Consider the following 20109-nt stretch of genomic DNA (forward strand, 5'->3'; position numbering starts at 1 on the left):
GCGGCGACGGGCGACGAGGAGGCAGGGGGCACGGGGTGGGGACGGCGTCGGGGCAGCGCGGGACGGCGACGGTGAGGGGCGCGGCGACGGGCGACTAGGAGGCAGGGGCGGCGACGGTGAGGGGCGCGCCGACGGGCGACGAGGAGGCAGGGGGGCGTGGGGCGGCGACGGCGTCTGGGCGGCGCGGGACGGCGTCGGAGGCAGGGGCGACGACGGTGAGGGGCGCGCCGACGGGCGACGAGGAGGCAGGGGGGCGTGGGGCGGCGACGGCGTCTGGGCGGCGCGGGACGGCGTCGGAGGCAGAGGGGCAGCCTGGCGGCGTCGTCGTGGCGGGGAAGACGAACTGAATGAAAAATTTCACAAGTGCTAGTTATATAGACGAAGCATTGGTCCCGGTTCGTGACAGCAACCAGGACGAATGCGACCTTTAGTCCTGGTTGGTGGGGGCATTAGTACCGGTTGGTGCCACGAACTGGTACCAATGCACCCTTTAGTCTCGGTTGGTGCCACTAACCGGGACCAAAGGCCTTGTGCTGCTGCGCCCGCGTTGAAAGTTTAGTCCCACCTCGCTAGCTAAGAGGGGCGCGCAGTGGTTTATAAGCCCCACTGCCGCACCCCTCTCGAGCTCCTCTCCATTGCAGACTTACGAGCCTAATTGTCACTGCTATGCCTGATGGGCCTACTGGGCCTTCTGTGGGCCTGAATCCTGGCCCATGGATGGATTTCTAGTCGTATTCAGGCCGTGGTGGCCCAGTAAGTGGCATATTTTTCATTTTTCCCCTTTTTTTTGTTTTCTTTTTTGCTTTATTTATTTTGTTTTGTTTCTACTTACAACAAAAAACTTATTTATTTTATTTTATTTTGTTTCTAATTACTTATTTATTTTACTTTATGATAATTCTTTTTTCTATTAATTAAACTTTCTAACAAAAAAAGTTCTTTACGAAAATTCTTTTTGCTTTTAATGTTTTTGAACAGAAAATACTTCGATAATTTTAGTTGCATCAATTTTATATAATTTTAGTTTCAATAATACTAGAGGTTGCTTATAATGTTTTGAACAAAAAATACTTTGATAATTTTAGTTTCATAAATTTTATTTATGTTATTAAAGTTTATTTTATTTTATTTTATTTTGTTTCTACTTATATATTTTATTAAAGTTTATTTTATTTTATTTATAATTACTTATTTATTTTATTTCTTATTTTTCATGCACCATTTTTCATGCATTTACTGATTATTTTGAGCTATAAGACCCTAAAATTGAAAAACATTTCAAATGAACTCTGAAAAGGTTGAAAGTTGGCATGGTATCATCATTTCATCCACATAGCATGTGCAAGAAAGTTGAGAGGGTTACGGCAAAAACTGGATGCACTTCATGTACAAAACGGACAATCTCTTTCGAAGTATCAGGATTTCATACGGAAACTCGTCTGTTACAACAGGCATTTCAAATGAACTACGAAAAGGTTGAAAGTTGGCATGGTATCATCATAATAGTTGTGGAGAGAAAGTCTTCAGTTTTTCTTCGCTTGTGTCCTTTCCTTATTGCGCCGTAACCATGGATAATCTTCATCATTTATCAGGATGCTTGGGTCAGCCTTGACTTTGAAGGGAGGAATTTCATGAAACTTTTCATAATCTTCGGACATTTCTGACATGCCCTCCACTCCCACGATGTCCCTTTTTCCTGAAAGAACTATGTGGCGCTTTGGCTCATCGTATTATGTATTCGCTTCCTTATCTTTTCTTTTTCTCGGTTCAGTAGACATGTCCTTCACATAGATAACCTGTGCCACATCATTGGCTAGGACGAACGGTTCATTAGTGTACCCAAGATTGTTCAGATCCACTGTTGTCATTCCGTACTGTGGGTCTACCTGTACCCCGCCTCCTGACTGATTGACCCATTTGCACTTAAACAAAGGGACCTTAAAATCATGTCCGTAGTCAAGTTCCCAGATTTCCACTATGTAACCATAATATGTGTCCTTTCTCCTCTCGGTTGCTGCATCAAAGCGGACACCGCTGTTTTGGTTGGTGCTCTTTTGATCTTGGGCGATCATGTAAAATGTATTCCCATTTATCTCGTATCCTTTGTAAGTCAATACAGTCGAAGATGGTCCCCTGGACAACGAGTACAGCTCATCACAAACAGTGTTGTCACCTCTGAGACGTGTTTCCAACCAACTGCTGAAAGTCCTGATGTGTTCACATGTAATCCAGTCGTCGCACTGCTCCGGGTGTTTGGAGCGCAGACTGTTCTTGTGTTGATCGACATACGGGGTCACCAAGGTAGAGTTCTGTAGAACTGTGTAGTGTGCTTGAGACCAAGAATATCCGCCCCTGCATATTATTGAGTCCCCTCCAAGCGTGCCTTTTCCAGTCAGTCTCCCCTCATACCGCGATTTAGGGAGACCTATCTTCTTAAGGCCAGGAATGAAGTCAACACAAAACCCAATGACATCCTCTGTTTGATGGCCCATGGAGATGCTTCCTTCTGGCCTAGCGCGGTTACGGACATATTTCTTTAGGACTCCCATGAACCTCTCAAAGGGGTACATATTGTGTAGAAATACGGGGCCCAGAATGCCAATCTCGTCAACTAGATGAACTAGGACGTGCGTCATGATATTAAAGAAGGATGGTGGGAACACCAGCTCGAAACTGACAAGACATTGCACCACATCACTCCTTAGCCTTGGTATGATTTCTGGATCGATCACCTTCTGAGAGATTGCATTGAGGAATGCACATAACTTCACAATGGCTAATCGGACGTTTTCCGGTAGAAGCCCCCTCAATGCAACCGGAAGCAGTTGCATCATAATCACGTGGCAGTCATGAGACTTTAGGTTCTGAAACTTTTTCTCTGGCATATTTATTATTCCCTTTTATATTCGACAAGAAGCCAGTCGGGACCTTCATACCAAGCAGGCATTCAAAGAAGATTTCCTTCTCTTCTTTGGTAAGAGCGTAGCTGGCAGGACCTTCATACTGCTTTGGAGGCATGCCGTCTTTTTTGTGCAAACGTTGCAAGTCCTCCCGTGCCTCAGGTGTATCTTTTGTCTTCCCATACACGCCCAAGAAGCCTAGCAGGTTCACACAAAGGTTCTTCGTCACGTGCATCACGTCGATCGAAGAGCGGACCTCTAGGTCTTTCCAGTAGAGTAGGTCCCAAAATATAGATTTCTTCTTCCACATGGGTGCGCGTCCCTCGGCGTCATTCGGAACAGCTACTCCGCTGGGACCCTTTCCAAAGATTACGTGTAAATCATTGACCATAGCAAGTACGTGATCACTGGTACGCATGGCGGGCTTCTTCCGGTGATCTGCCTCGCCTTTGAAATGCTTGCCTTTCTTTCGACATTGATGGTTGGTCGGAAGAAATCAACGATGGCCCAGGTACACATTCTTCCTGCATTTGTCCAGGTATATACTTTCGGTGTCAGCTAAACAGTGCGTGCATGCGTGGTATCCCTTATTTGTCTGTCCTGAAAGGTTACCGAGAGCGGGCCAATCGTTGATGGTTACAAACAGCAACGCGTGCAGGTTAAATTCCTCTTGTTTGTGCTCATCCCACGTACGTACACCGTTTCCATTCCACAGCTGTAAAAGTTCTTCAACTAATGGCCTTAGGTACACATCAATATCGTTGCCGGGTTGCTTAGGGTCTTGGATGAGAACTGGCATCATAATGAACTTCCGCTTCATGCACATCCAAGGAGGAAGGTTATACATACATAGAGTCACGGGCCAGGTGTTGTGATTGCTGCTCTGCTCCCCGAAAGGATTAATGCCATCCGCGCTTAAACCAAACCATACGTTCCTTGGGTCACGTGCAAACTCAGCCCAGTACTCTCTCTTGATTTTTCTCCACTGCGACCCATCAGCGGGTGCTCTCAACTTCCCGTCTTTCTTACGGTCCTCACTGTGCCATCGCATCAACTTGGCATGCTCTTTGTTTCTGAACATTCGTTTCAACCGTGGTATTATAGGAGCATACCACATCACCTTCGCAGGAGCCCTCTTCCTACGGGGCTCGCCGTCAACATCACCAGGGTCATCTCATCTGATCATATACCGCAATGCACCGCATACCGGGCATGCGTTCAAATCCTCGTACGCACCACGGTAGAGGATACAATCATTAGGGCATGCATGTATCTTCTGCACCTCCAATCCTAGAGGGCATACGACCTTCTTTGCTGCGTACGTACTGTCGGGCAATTCGTTATCCTTTGGAAGCTTCTTCTTCAATATTTTCAGTAGCTTCTCAAATCCTTTGTCAGGCACAACATTCTCTGCCTTCCACTGCAGCAATTCCAGTACGGTACCGAGCTTTGTGTTGCCATCTTCGCAATTGGGGTACAACCCTTTTTTGTGATCCTCTAACATGCGATCGAACTTCAGCTTCTCCTTTTGACTTTCGCATTGCGTCCTTGCATCGACAATGACCCGGCGGAGATCATCATCATCGGGCACATCGTCTGGTTCCTTTTGATCTTCAGCAGCATCATCAGGCACATCGTCTGGTTCCTCTTGATCTTCACCAGCTCCCCCCGTTGCAGCATCACCGTATTCAGGGGGCACATAGTTGTCATCGTCCTATTCTTGTTCGCCGTCTTCCATCATAACCCCTATTTCTCCGTGCCTCGTCCAAACATTATAGTGTGGCATGAAACCCTTGTAAAGCATGTGGGTGTGAAGAATTTTCCGGTCAGAGTAAGACTTCGTATTCCCACATTTAGGGCATGGACAACACATAAAACCATTCTGCTTGTTTGCCTCAGCCACATCGAGAAAATTATGCACGCCCTTAATGTACTCGGAGGCGTGTCTGTCACCGTACATCCATTGCCGGTTCATCTGCGTCCATTATATATAATTATGTGTGTCAAAAGTAAGAAAATCAGACAAGTATCTATCTAAAGTAAGAAAATCAGACAAATATCTATCTAAAGTAAGAAAATCATAAAGAAGATAAGAACAAGAGGCTCACCACGCTGGTGCCGGCGATGAGATCGGCGCGGGCGATCGACGGCGGTGAAAACGGGGACGGGGTGTGTCGGACCGCTAAACCTAGACAAATTTCGGGAAAAATGGAGCTCCGAGGTCGAGCTTCCAGAGGAGAAAGTAACTAGTGTGGCTCGGGCATTTCATCGAACACCTCGTGTGCATAGGAGGTGAGCTAGAGCACCCAATGCCCTCCCCCTCGCCGGCCAGCAAAAAACAGAGCACTGTGGAGTGCTCTGCTGCGGAGATGGGGTATATATAGGCAACTTATTTGTCCCGGTTCATGGCAGGAACCGGAACTAACCCCCCCCCCTTCTGTACCGGTTCTAGGCACGAACCGGTACCAATGGTTGTGGGCCAGGAGCGCGGCCCATTGGTCCCGGTTCATGCCTAGAACCGGAACAAATAGATCCAGACGAACCGGGACCAATGCCCACGAGGCCCCCGCCGGCCCCCTGGGCTCACGAACCGGGTCTAATGCCCCCATGGGTCCCGGTTCGTGAAGAACCGGGACTAATGGGCTGGCCAGGCCTGAACCAAAGCCCTGTTTTCTAGTAGTGCAAAACCAACAACGGAGGCACACAGAGGAGTAAACTCCAGCGCAATTTTAAAAGAAAACCACCATACACATCTCCATCAAATCTGATAGTACAGTATTATTCACGCATTTCCATAAAAGAAGTACAGTATTATTCATGCCTGAGGTACTACTTATGTATGCTGATTCCTGCTGAAGTGTGGATATTTTAGAAGGCCAACCCTCGGAGTCTCCGACGACGCGCGCGGCCTCCTACCCGGATCTATACGTCGCCGTGCCCGCGAAGCCTCCGCCGAGCAGCCCCGAGCCGAGCCCCAGCGCGAAGCGACCGTTCCAGTTGAAATTCCTCCGCGCCGGCCGGCACGGCGGCATGACCGCCTGGCAATTGGGTTCCGAGGGGGGCAACACCACGGGGCCGAGGCGGTACGCAATGCTGAGCGTGCCGCGGTGCCTGCTGCTCTGCGCCTTCCGGACCGGGTACGACGCACACCGCCACGGGGTGCCTCCTCCGGTGGCGCAGGCGCCCGCGAGCAGGTCGGCGACGGGGACGAACACCTCGCCGACGTCGCGGTCGCCGAAGCCGAACCAGGGGCGGCGAGCAGGGGCTAGACCCCCCCTCCCCCCACCGATCGGCCCCCCTCAAAGAAATACAGTAGGTTCCAGTACTAATACGTGCATGTGTATGCGCTAATGGCCAGAGATTACTGCCTAATTTTGTTATTTAGGCCCATAGTCTCGTAGTTTTGCACGCACCAAAGCCCAGGATGCAACAAAAATAGCCCATCTAACTGATGCCCACGTATATAGACGATAGATCAAGGACTCCTGGTCGTTCGTTAGGTCCGTTCTTGCCTCACGAATAGATCGATAGATCCATCTATCTCGCCGTCGCCGCCAGGACGCTAGGATGTCTGCCGTCGGCCCCAAGTCGCTGACCATGGACTTGATTGCTGGCTTGTCGAGGCAGCCGAGTACCCCGCGAATACGGCGGCTGCCGCTGATTGTCCTTGGTCGCTTGTGTACGACCACACACAATCAAATAATTAGGCAAGGTACATACACAGTATTATACTATATATACAGAAGTTTTTGCTAGTATGATCTAACCCCGTTTGCTTTTGTTTGGCTGTATACTTTGTTAGTTGGAAAACGAAGATAGTCTCAAATTTATGCTAGTGCCGATTATTTTTTATCTAGACATTGGTAATAGTGATAGTAGAGCTATATTTTTGTTTAAAAAATCCAAACAAAGTATGGCCAGTTTTAAATATTTTTTTCAAAAACTAGTATGAGTCTAAGTATTTGAGATGATTTGATATTACCTATAATATTTCCAAACATATGTTATACACTACTTCTGATCGATATATCGTACTGTAGTACTATACTTTTGATCGTCATCACACTGGTAGAGAATAGGCCTTTAGTCCCGGTTCGCAAAGGCCATTAATCCCGGCTGTGCAACCGGGACTAAATATGCGCGACTAAAGGCCCCCCCCTCTTTAGTCGCGCCTCTTACGAACCGTGACTAAAGGCCCGTCCACGTGGGCGCCAGGAGTCCGTCGGGGCGGAGGACCTTTAGTCCCGGTTCTCGTGGCTAACCGGGACTAAAGGCCTCCTCCGCAGGTTTAGGGTTTTAGCCCCCCTAAACCTGGTTTCTTTTTAATTTGTAGTGTTTTATTTCTTTTATATTTTATTTTGTGTTTTATTTTAATTTTGATGAAGTTTCAGTACACATATTCTACGCTACTATATACATGCATATGAAATTTCAAACAAGAAGAATTCAAGAGGAATATATAATATATATTCAATCTCGGGTGACCATATACAACTTCGAACAAGTTTCCATACACAATTAGGATGGATGACCATATACAACTTCGAACAAGTTTCAATCTCGGGTATGCATATAAATTTCTTCGTCCTCGGTATAGTGTTCTCCTTTAGGATTGATGACTTCCCTCATGAAAAATCCTGCTAATTCATCTTGAATTGGTCGGAAGCGAGCTTCTGGACTAAGCCTCCTCCGCAAGTTATCCGTCGCCTTCCGCACGCTATCCGATGCCTTCCGCTCAGAGGTGTGTCTCCGGATGTTCTCACAAACATAGTATCCACATAGATTGGTCCCCGGTGGCTGCTTATCCACATTAACTAACCTTCTAAAATCTAGCTCATGTTTGAATTCACCGACAATTTCTTCTGAGAACCGTCTCCAAACCCTACAGGGCAAAGAAAATTAAATGAACAAGGGAGTTATTAGTTACTTGATATTAGGAAATGAACGAAAGAGACCGATCGATATAGAGCTCAAATGATTGAAAATAATTACTTTTGCAGCATTTCTCTCATGTCGGCCCAACGCTTTGGATCCGAACCCATAGAGTCCATGATTAGAACTCTGGAGGTGTGAAGTTCAATATTTAGCAGAATCCAGTGGAACCTACGGACACGTTACATGCACAGTCATGCATAACTCATCGATTAGACATACCATGCATGGAGTAAACAAAAGAGAATGGGCACAAGAGAGAAACACTCACCCAAAATGGTAAGGAAATAGAATATGACTTTTGAGTTGATGCTTTCTAAGAAACTTGTACAAGTCTTTCTCCACGTCTTCGGGGTGATTTTGTAACACATGTCCATTAACGATATGTGGGTCAATGAACCCAACATCATGGATGTTTCTTATTTTGCATTCCCAAATCTTCAATCTGCATAATAGCGTACGCAACAATATAGTTAGGACAATATATATATATATATATATATATATATATATATATATATATATAGTGCAGGCAATGAAGAACGAGATGAGGTAGAAATAAATCACTTACAGAACGTAGCAACTCAGCATAGATTTGTCGAGGTCGCGCAGATTGAACAGCTGGAACAATTCACTCATATGAACTTGTACAGAGTACCGTTTGGTGTGATGCTCCTCTGTAACATCCGCATAAACATATTCTTTGTCGGCCCATGTTATGAATTGCTTGTACCAACGTAGCAGATTTCGCATTTGTGGTGGTAGACTCTTTTCCCGCGCAGGCTCGACGAGAGGCCCATTCCGCACATATTGTAATGCTATCTCACATACTGGCGCATCCTCAAGGCCTAAGAAGGCACGAAGAGTCAAACCCATCTCGGACGCTTGTTTCATGGCACTCGCTACAGTCAATCCAAGTGCTGCCGCAGCTGCTATGATCTCGGGGTCCTCTTCCGGACCGGGTTTCACTATGAGCGGGGGGATCGATTGTTTATTCTGCATCCCGAGCTGGTCAACTTGTTTCCCGCTTTTTTTACTTTCTTCTTTCTCCTCCTTCAATATTTTTGCTTGCCTACGAAGTTCATGTCCATAGTCGTCAGGCATATTCAGCTCGGCTTGGGACGGTGTCGTCAAAAAATCCTTAGCCCACTTCTTTTGCTTCTCAGTGAATACTTGCTTGGGCTCAGGCTCTTTTTTCGCCTTCGTATCCGCCTTCCATTTCTCATAATGAGCAGACGCGGCCAATTTGGTTTCAGCTTCACTAGGTTCCCAAGGCCTTGGGAGGAGAGGCTTCAGTGATGGCTCCGGTACCCTTGTGGTCTTAGGTACATAAGGGTCCGGGTTAATAGTCCAGGAGCGGGTTTCCTTGCTGTCCGCCTGCTTCTGCTTCTTCGCCGGAGGTGGATTGGGGGGCGTCGTACCCGCCGGAGGAGGATTGGGGGGCGTCGTACCCGCCGGAGGAGGATTGGGGGGCGGCGGCTGCTTACCCGCCGGAGGTTGTGGATCGGGGGACGGCGTCGAATGGCGTGAAGGAGGTGTAGGTGAACCACCACGACCACCACCACCGCCACCACCACCACCACCATCGGAGCGGGGTGGACTTGTTAGCCTTGGCGCCTCGCCTGGAAACACTATGTACTTCTTTTTCCATAGAATGATCTGGCGCTTGACATCTCCAAGTCTTCTCCCCCCTTCGGGTGTAGGTTTGTCAATCTCCAGGTCCTCAAACTCTTGGACTATGTCTTCCACTGTGACACGAGCATAGCCATATGCAATGGGGTTGTTGTGGTGGAGTGCTCCAGGTGTACAGGGTAAAGCACTGCCGGTAGCTACCTTCGTGGAAACGTTCCCCACGGGATAATGCAGATCACATTCTTTCATCTCCTTTACATCATCCACGGGGTAGTGAGGCTCCGGTGCACGAATCTCGATCATCGGTGCATTAGCACCAGGCGGGGCATCCGTGGAAGCCACGCTGCTTCTCCGCTGCTGGCTTCCGCGATCCGCTTCATGATCTTCATGCGGCCCTGCAGCCGATTTTTCTTTTACTAGTTCATGCACGGTCTGCTTCAACTCATGGAGTTCTGATGCAAACTTCGCCAAAAGATCTGCATCCCGATCCGTCTTTCTCTTACGGCTTCTGTAACAGTACAGATCATTGTCCTGGGAAAACCCTACTTTCCACGGAATTCTGCCTTTGCCTCGTACACGTCCTCCGTGTTCATCATTCCCGAGGGCTGTTGTCAGTGCGTCTTTCTCTCTGTTGAACTTGATCAAGCCCTCTTGAGCTTGGGCCATTGCGTCAATAAGGGCTTCGGTGGGAGCAAACTTTTTCTTCCGGTGAACACACACCCCTGTCTCCGGGTCTAGCGATCCCCCATGCCCGTACCACCAGCTTTTGGCCCTTGGGTCCCATCCCTCTGTACCTAGAGGGATTCCTCGCACCCTCAGGTCCTCCTCCATCTTCTGCCACTTAGGCTCCGAAAGGCGGTATCCTCCTGGCCCCATAATATGATGGAACTTTTTCTTACTCGCATTATCCTTATTTTTTTTCGATATTTCCTTGAAATGCTCCGATTTCTTTTGCCTCACAAATTCTGGCCAATCATCTTTCAGTTTCTCATGTTGTCCATTGAAATCCGGAGTCTTGCCCTTGTTGACATAGTCACGGGTTAAATTTTTCTTGAAGTTCCGGAATGCTTCGCCCATCTTCTGAAGAGCGAACTCTTTAACTAGCCTCCTCCTCTCACGTCCACCCGGAACCTCGTTACCGAATTCATCGACTTTGTTGTATTCCGGAGGTAGAATGAAATGTTCCATAAGCTTTCTCCAGCAATCCTTTTTCGTTCTCTTGTCGACAAAACTGAAACCAAGACGTGCCTTCTTTGGCTCCTTCCATTCCTGGACGGTGATCGGGACGTTGTCTCTAACAACGACTCCGCATTGGTTGATAAACTTTGAGGTGTGCTGTAGGGGCTTGCCGGTTTCACTGACAAAATCAATGGCATATGTTTCTCCTGTTTTCATCGCCTTGGATTTGCCACGCTTTGTCGTACTCGATCCGGCCGAGGGCTAAAAAAAGAAAGAGAGTCGCGCGCGTTAATACATATGTATTCACATTTCAGTAAGTTTGTATCACGAGAGGCTCAATGTATATATATACCTCGCCGGAGGTGGTTGCTACTTGCAATTCGAGATCGTCGTTTGTTGACGCTTGACCTCCGTCGACAATGTCCGTTCCTTCACCTTCTTGATCATCGACAATGTCTGTTCCACCGTCAAGGTTCAGAAAAGAAGAGACTACATCCTCTTCTTGCTCATATTCTGAGCCCGGCACATAAGGAATCTCGTTGTTTATGATGCCCATTAAATAACGTTCAGCCTCCGGATCCCTAAGCGGCTCGGCTCTATCGTCCGCCATATGTCACTCCTGCATGTAGTAAAAATTAATTAAGTATAAAGGAATTAAAAAATAAGATTAAGGGGACATAGAGGAGGAGGAATTAAAAAATAAGATTATTGAGCACTAATTTGCATAGAAGTTTTCCATTTCTTCTTCCTTTTCTTTTTCCTTTTCTTATTTTGTTTTTCCTTTTCTTCTTCCTTTTCTTTTTCCTTTTCTTCTTCCTTTTCTTCTTCCTTTTCTTCTTCCTTTTCTTTTTCCTTTTTTTATTTTGTTTTTCCTTTTCTTCTTCCTTTTCTTTTTTCCTTTTCTTCTTCCTTTTCTTTTTCCTTTTCTTATTTTGTTTTTCCTTTTCTTCTTCCTTTTCTTTTTCCTTTTCTTCTTCCTTTTCTTTTTCCTTTTCTTCTTCCTTTTCTTCTTCCTTTTCTTCTTCCTTTTCTTCTTCCTTTTCTTCTTCCTTTTCTTTTTCCTTTTCTTATTTTGTTTTTCCTTTTCTTCTTCCTTTTCTTTTTCCTTTTCTTATTTTGTTTTTCCTTTTCTTCTTCCTTTTCTTTTTCCTTTTCTTATTTTGTTTTTCCTTTTCTTCTTCCTTTTCTTTTTCCTTTTCTTCTTCCTTTTCTTTTTCCTTTTCTTATTTTGTTTTTCCTTTTCTTCTTCCTTTTCTTTTTCCTTTTCTTATTTTCTCTTTCCTTTTCTTCTTCCTTTTCTTTTTCCTTTTCTTATTTTCTTTTTCCTTTTCTTATTTTCTTTTTCCTTTTCTTCTTCCTTTTCTTTTTCCTTTTCTTATTTTCTTTTTCCTTTTCTTCTTCCTTTTCTTTTTCCTTTTCTTATTTTGTTTTTCCTTTTCTTTTTCCTTTTCTTCTTCCTTTTCTTCTTCCTTTTCTTTGTTTGAGGAGGACGGCAGGCGTCGGCGGGAGGCGGAGGACGGCAGGCGGCGGCGGGCGGCGGCGGCGGCAGGGGCAGGGGCAGGGGCAGCGGTGGCGGCGGCGGCAGCGCGCAGGGGCAGGGGCAGCGGTGGCGGCGGCGCGCAGGGCAGGGCAGGGGCGGCGGCGGCAGTGCAGGGCAAGGGCGGCGGCGGCAGTGCAGGGCAAGGGCGGCGGCGGCGCGCAGGGGCAGGGGCAGCGGTGGCGGCGGCGCGCAGGGCAGGGCAGGGGCGGCGGCGGCAGTGCAGGGCGTCGGAGCTCACTGGGGGCAGGGCGTCGGCGTCGGGGCAGGGCGTCGGCGGCGGCGGCGTCGGCGTCGATCGGCGTCGGGGCAGGGCGTCGGCGTCGAGAGGAGAATGGGAGGTGGGGGAAAATTTACTAAGTGCTGTATATATAGACAGAGCATTAGTCCCGGTTGGGGACATCAACCGGGACTAAAGGTTCTTTCGCGCCGCTTTCGTTCCCGCGCGGAAAGAGCCTTTAGTCGCGGTTCGTGTCACGAACCGCGACTAAAGCTCCTTTTTCATATAAAATAAAACTAATTCATTTTAAAATCTTAAAAATACAAATAATATATCAAAAAATTCAGAAAAATAAAACTAATTCATTTTAAAATCTTAAAAATACAAATAATATATCAAAAAATTCAGAAAAATAAAAGTAATTCATTTTAAAATCTTAAAAATACAAATAATATATCAAAAAATTCAGAAAAATAAAAGTAATTCATTTTAAAATCTTAAAAATACAAATAATATATCAAAAAATTCAATAAAATAAAACTAATTCATTTTAAAATCTTAAAAATACAAATAATATATCAAAAATTCATAAAAATAAAACTAATTCATTTTAAAATCTTAAAAATACAAATAATATATCAAAAAATTCAATAAAATAAAACTAATTCATTTTAAAATCTTAAAAATACAAATAATATATCAAAAAATTCAGAAAAATAAAACTAATTCATTTTAAAATCTTAAAAATAGAAATAATATATCAAAAAATTCAGTTCATCGATCCCTTGAAGGTTTGACAAAAGGTTTGATACATCATTCAGTTCATCGACCAAATACAAATCATCCGGATTTGCCATCGTACGTTTTAATTCACATGATCCATTCAACAAAGTTTGGTACAATAAATTATTACACATCAATTCTTCCCTTGTGTCCCTGCTTGCTTACGATTGTGCCGTATCCATGGAGCATCCTCATCATTTAACTTAATGCTTGGGTCAGTGTTCACTTTGAAGGGCGGAATTTCACCAAACATATTATAATCTTCTGACATGTCTGTCTTGCCCTCCACTCCCACGATGTTTCTTTTCCCTGAAAGAACAATGTGGCGCTTTGGATCATCGCATGATGTACTGATCGTTTTGTTATCTTTTCGTTTCCTCGGTTTGCTACTCATGTCCTTCAAATAAAAAACCTGAGCGACATCTTTGGCAAGGACGAATGGTTCGTCAAGGTAACCAAGATTGTTGAAATCCACCATTGTCATTCCGTATTGCTCGTCCACCTTTACCCCACCTCCTGTTAGCTTGAACCATTTGCACCGGAACAAAGGGACCTTAAAGGAGGGTCCATAGTCAAGTTCCCATATCTCCTCTATGTAACCATAATATGTGACCTTTTTCCCATTCTCGGTTGCTGCATCAAAGCGGACACCACTGTTTTGGTTGGTGCTCTTTTTATCTTGGGCGATGGTGTAAAATGTATTCCCATTTATCTCGTACCCTTGGAAAGTCGTTATAGTCGAAGATGGTGTCTTGGCCAACATGTACAGCTGATCTCCAACATCATTGTCATTCATTAAATGTTTCGCAACCAACTGCCGAAAGTCTCCATGTGGGCCTTTCTAATCCAGGATTCAGGCTTCCCCGGGTTGTCCGAGCGTAAAATATTCTTGTGTTGCTCGAAGTACGGAGCCACCAAGCTGAAATTTTGCAGAACTGTGTGGTGTGCTTCAGTCATAGAATTACTGTCCATACATATCGTTGATTTCCTTCCGATCGTGCCTTTTCCACTTAGTCTCCCCTCGTGCCGCGATTGAGGAATACCAATCGGCTTAAGGTCAGGAACATAGTCAATACAGAACTCAATTACCTCCTCATTTCCATAGCCCTTGACGATGCTTCCTTCTGGCCTAGCACGGTTACGAACATATTTCTTTAATACTCCCATGAACCTCTCAAAGGGGAACATATGTGTAGAAATACAGGACCGAGAATGGAAATCTCTTCGACTAGGTGGAGCAGGAGGTGCGTCATAATATCGAAGAAGGATGGTGGGAACACCAACTCGAAACTGACAAGGCATTGGACCACATCGTTCTGTAACCGTGGTAGATCTTCTGGATTGATTACCTTCTGAGAGATTGCATTGAGGAATGCACATAGCTTCACAATGGCTACTCGAACATTTTCCGGTAGGAGCCCCCTCAAAGCAATCGGAAGCAATTGCGTCATAATCACGTGGCAGTCGTGAGACTTCAGGTTTTGGAACTTTTTGTCCGCCATGTTTATTATTCCCTTTATATTCGACGAGAAGCCAGACGGGACCTTCATACTGCTCAGGCATTCAAAAAAAATGACCTTCTCTTCTTTGGTAAGAGCGTAGCTGGCACGACCTTGAAACCATTCCGGATGCCGGTCATCTGGGTCTTTCAAAAGTTGCTGGTCCTAACGTGCTTCCTTTGTATCATTTGTCTTCCCATACACGCCCAAGAAGCTTAGCAGGTTCACGCAAATATTCTTCGTAACATGCATCACGTCGATTGCAGAGCGGACATCTAGGACTTTACAATATTCTAGCTCCCAAAATATAGATTTCTTCTTCCACATGGGTGCGTGCCCGTCAACTCCCCGCGGAACTGATTGTCCGCCAGGACCCTTTCCAAAGATGCATATCAAATATCTCAGCACTAGTACGTTCCGCAGGCTTCGGCCGGTGATCTGCCTTGCCGTTGAAATGCTTGCCTTTCTTTCTTACGTTATGATTTCGGGGAAGAAATCGACGATGACCCAGGTACACATTCTTCTTACAATTACCCAAACGTACACTTTCAGTCTCATGTAAGCAGTGCGTGCATGCATTGTATCCCTTATTTGTCTGTCCCGAAAGGTTACTGAGAGCAGGCCAATCGTTGATGGTTACAAAAAGCAACGCTCGTAGGTCAAATTCCTCTTCTTTGTGCTCATCCCAGACACGTACACCAGGTCTGCCCCACAACTGTAAAAGTTCATCAACTAATGGCCTTAGGTACACATCGATGTCGTTCCCGGGTTGCTTTGGACCTTGGATGAGCACTGGCATCATAATGAACTTCCGCTTCATGCACAACCAAGGAGGAAGGTTGTAGATGCATAGAGTCACGGGCCAGGTGCTATGGCTGGAGCTCTGCTCGCCAAAAGGATTCATGCCATCAGTACTTAGACCAAATCTTATGTTCCTTGCGTCAGCTGCAAAATCTTTGAACACTCTGTCGATCTTTCTCCATTGCGTTCCATCAGCGGTGTGTCTCAACTCCCCGTCGGACTTACGGTCCTCTTTGTGCCATCGCAACGACTTGGCATGCTTTTTGTTCCTGAACAGACGTTTCAACCGTGGTATTATAGGAGCATACCACATCACCTTGGCGGGAACCCTCTTCCTGGGTTTCTCGCCCTCAACATCGTCACCAGGGTCATTGCCTCTGATCTTATAACGCAATGCAGTGCATACAGGGCATTCATTCAAATTCTCGTATTCACCGCGGTAGAGGATGCAGTCGTTAATGCATGCATGTATCTTCAGAACCTCTAAACCTAGAGGGCAGACAACCTTCTTTGCTTCGTACGTACTGGCGGGCAACTCGTTATTCTTCGGAAACATATTCTTCAACATTTTCAGCAAATTTTCAAATGATGAGTCAGCTACACCTTCCTGTGCCTTCCATTTTAGCAAATCCAGTGTGCAGCCCAGCTTTTTCAGACTATTATCGCATCCTGGATACAACGACTTTTTGTGATCCTCTAACATACGATCCAAATTCTCCCTCTCCTTGTCAGTTTCGCAGCGTCTCCGTGCATCAGCAATGGTCCGACCAAGATCATCAGCGGGCTCATCATGTGCCTCTTCTTCACCTTCACCTAACCCTTCCCCGCCTTCAGCATCATCCTCCATGAAAGTATCACCGAAATGATCATAATAGTTGTCATCGATATCATCCCCTTCTTCATCTTCTTCCATTCTAACCCCTCTTTCTCCATACTTGGTCCAACAATTATAGCTTCGCATGAAACCGTGCCGAAGCAGGTGCATGTGAACGTCTCTTGAGGAGGAGTAACCCTTCTGATTCTTACAGACAGCACATGGACAGATAATAAAACCTCGCTGCTTGTTCGCATTTGCCACTACGAGGAAATCTTTCAAACCCGTAGTGAACTCGCCGGAGAGTCGGGGACCGTACATCCATTGCCGATTCATCTGCATTATTATTATATAAAGTATATAATTAACCATCATGCATTTGTTAAACTAACTAGCTAGAAATAATACAAATTAAACAATGAACTACACACATGCATATTTTTATCAATGACACATGAAAGGTTCAAGTTGCTAACCGCGATCGCGGAGGAAAAATAAATGAGAAAGCTCAAGTGTGGCTCGGACACTTCATATCATGTTTGTTTCATGCTCTTGGGCATTTCATCGAACACCTTGTATGCATAGGAGGAACCAAAAGCAAACCCACCACCCCCTTCTGAATTGAGGCTAAGTGAAGTGAGCTGAGTCCTATATATAGGGATGGGCCTTTAGTCCCGGTTGGCCTGGCCAACCGCAACTAAAGGCCTTCGGGCCAGCCTGAGGACCTTTAGTCCCGGTTGGCCTGGCCAACCGGGACTAAAGCCCCTCCCGTCCGCCAGCTGTCGACCGAGCGCGCTGGGCCCAGATAGTTGGTCGCGGGTCTCCTTCCGAACCGCGACTAAAGACCCCTTTGATCGCGGTTCGATTATTTTAGGGACTAATGGGGCGTATGAAAGCCTCTTTTTCTACTAGTGTCACTTGCCCATGTTTAAATCCTGGCTCCGCCCCTGAGCCGAACGAACCGGCGAAGTAGCCCTCGGTGCGGAGGAGCACGTGGAGGTAGGCGCGCCCCGCCGCGGCGGCCGTGGGCGAGACAGCGAACCAGACCGTGTGGTTCCACGCCGGGTCCGTCTCGCCGTGGCGGTCGGTGAGGGTGCGCTGCCGCGTGCGAGGGTCGCCGTAGACGGACGCCACGGCGTACACCTGCATGCCGCTGAACAGGTTCACGCTCGGCAGGTTGCTCGCCGACACGAGCGTCAGCTCCAGGACCCTGTGCGCCATTGCTAACCGCCCCAGCACTGTTGGAGAAAGGGAAACTACTTGGCTTATGGTAGCCATGGCGGGCGGGGGTATGTATAGGACTCGGGCGGGGCTTGCGGTCTGGGACGAGTCGTCGGGTGCTCCAAGTCTGGCGCGAGGGCTACATGGATGTACACGAATCTGATGCTAAGCGAAATTTCAACAGAATTTGCTGGCAACAGATTTGTTACTGACATTGGACATACAAAATTCTAGACTTTGAACCCTAAAGATCTTAACATGCATCTAGAACACCTCTGGTTGAACCAGTAAATTGTACTATAAAAGCATCTCCAATAGACGGTCCAAATGTAAAAATACCTAATTTTTGGACCGTCTGGGAAAAAAACGCTGCTCCAACAAACGGTTCATATGAAAAAAAAATTGGATCGCGGCCTCCTCGTGATGTAAAATCCAACATCTCGTCCAAAACCAGCCGCCGTCGCCCCCCTCGCCTCCCCGCCGCCGCCCGGACACCGCCGAATCGGGAGGCAGCCGGCGCGGGATTTGGCCCCTCCGGCGGTCCGGCTGGCGCGGTACGCCTCCCCAGGGTCTCGGGCTGCCGCCGACCTGCTCCCGTCGGCCGTGAGCCTGTCCACGGACGTTGCACCGGCCGCACGACGACCGCCGCACCAATCCCTCCGCCCGGCTGCCGAATTTGTCTTCGCCGCCCGCCGAGCTCCTCTTGGCCGGCCTCCAACCTCTTTTGTTATCATTGCCGCCGTCCGGAGCCGTCCGCAGCCGTAAAGCAGCAGCCAATCCAACCGGCGCCCATCTTCCTCCACAGCACGCACAAGGTGTTCGACCTAATTCCTCAAGGTAAAAAAATGACAAAACTTGATGATTTAACTCGGGATTGGATAGTATGTTTGACGGTGGTCGTGTGCATTGTAGATGAGCTCGGTTGACTCCTCTTTCGTGGATGATTCATCGTCGGACGAATAATTTGATTTCCATGAAGAAGAGGAGATTGCTATATGTGCGGCTGTACAGTGGCTGGACAGCGGCTGAACAGCAGCCGTGCGGCTGCTGGCCGGTTTTGGACCATGAATTTGGACCATCTGTTGGAGTTGCTCTTTTGGACCATGAATTTGGACCATCTGTTGGAGTTGGCTTTTTTTCGGAGCTCCAAAACGCACTTTCTGGCGGTCCAAATTTTACATCTCCGGTTTTGGACCGTCAAAATTTGGACCATCTATTGGAGATGCTCTAAGACCGTCAGGTTGCTTCTGATGAAAGATTGTGCTACTGATTTCCCACTGACACGAGATATATTTCTCCAAACCGGAACGTAATGGTTTCTGGTGATTGAACTTGAGACCTCATACTCGACAACTCCTGCTAATAGACAATAAAACTGATGGTTTCTGATGATTTACATGAATCGTGTAATGTTTAAGAACACATTGAAGCATCGTCATTTGGCATTTTTGTGGAAACATTTTTGAAAATTGTGAACAATTTTAAAATGCTAAATATTTTTTAGACGAAAACTATTTTTTATAGGTCCGGACATTTTTTTCAAGAAAATATGATTTATTTGGCAATAGAAACATTTTTTAAAACACAAAAAATGAAGATAAAATTAAATACACGAACAATGTTTTAGTGTCAACATTTTCTGAAAATTCAAAAAAACAATTAAACGTGAAAATTCACTGAAAAATGAACAATTTTTTGAAAAGAGGAACAAAATTTTGAACATAGGAAAAATTTCTAAATACGAAGATTTTTTTACTTTTTGATCATTTATTGGCAATTCTGAATTTTTTTTACAATTTTGAACAATTTTTGAAAAATTTGAACCCTTTCTAAAAGAATGGATAATATTGAAAAATGTGAACAAAAAATTAAAGTCCAATATTTTTTGAAATTTCTAACAAAATAAAATTCTGAACATTTTCGATTTTTTTACATTTATTAAAAAAATAAATCGATAAATGAGAAGAAAAACTTAAAAAGGAGACAGAAAATAAACAAAAACAAAACAAAACCGGGTGGCCTCATATTATCTACAAGTAGGTCGGCCAACTCCAGCACTCCTGTTTGTTTCGCAACTAATTTGACGCTGGCAGCGTCATATTGGCTCCCGTCTTTTCCCAGTATTTTTCTTTGACAACGGGGTTGTAACTCGACTCGGGAACTATATGAACAGATGCGAGATGTAGAGACCTTCTAATCGGCGCCTTCTACGTTTGGGGTGTCCTGGCGCCCACGTGTCTGTTGATATGGGCCGGCCCATCATGAGGAAACACGATTCACTAGCTGAGCACTTAATTGCTACAACGGACCCAAGCGCAAAACATTGGCTATTTGGGATGATGGATACTTTATCAGATGACAAGTTTGTCACCCTCACGGTGACTCTCTGGGCTATATGGACAGGAAGGCGGAAGGCCATCCATGAGTCTATTTTCCAAAGTCCTCCGGCCACACATGTGTTCATTCAACACTTCATTGCTGAATTGGAGAGCATCAAGAATGCCCCTAGACCGATGAGACCTACTCCCTTTGCAAATGTTCGGCTGCACCAGGTTTGGACGCCTCCTCCAGCAGGGATGTTTAAGATCAAT

At 46.2% G+C, this 20109-nt stretch overlaps 1 protein-coding gene across 1 annotated transcript; it reads right to left on the reverse strand.

The window, feature by feature from the left end:
* Positions 1–5812: 5812 nt before the first annotated feature.
* On the reverse strand, positions 5813–17518 carry LOC109778240 (protein SRC2-like). Its single transcript, XM_020336787.1, has 2 exons — positions 17271–17518; positions 5813–6143 (listed from the first exon to the last, which is right to left on the reverse strand). The coding sequence occupies exons 1-2, from the start codon at positions 17516–17518 to the stop codon at positions 5813–5815; spliced, it is 579 nt and encodes a 192-aa protein (XP_020192376.1).
* Between the last annotated feature and the right edge of the window lie 2591 nt (positions 17519–20109).

This window comes from Aegilops tauschii, chromosome 2 (assembly GCF_002575655.3).
Source record: "Aegilops tauschii subsp. strangulata cultivar AL8/78 chromosome 2, Aet v6.0, whole genome shotgun sequence".
NCBI classification, from domain to species: domain Eukaryota; kingdom Viridiplantae; phylum Streptophyta; class Magnoliopsida; order Poales; family Poaceae; genus Aegilops; species Aegilops tauschii.

Excerpts from the sequence above, each read along its gene's own strand:
- LOC109778240 (XM_020336787.1), bottom strand. The coding sequence starts at position 17,518 with ATGGCGCACAGGGTCCTGGAGCTGACGCTCGTGTCGGCGAGCAACCTG. Across the intron at positions 6,144-17,270 it reads GTGCTCCTCCGCACCGAGGG|CGGCTTCGGCGACCGCGACG; the intron begins CTACTTCGCCGG and ends CCGCCCCTGGTT.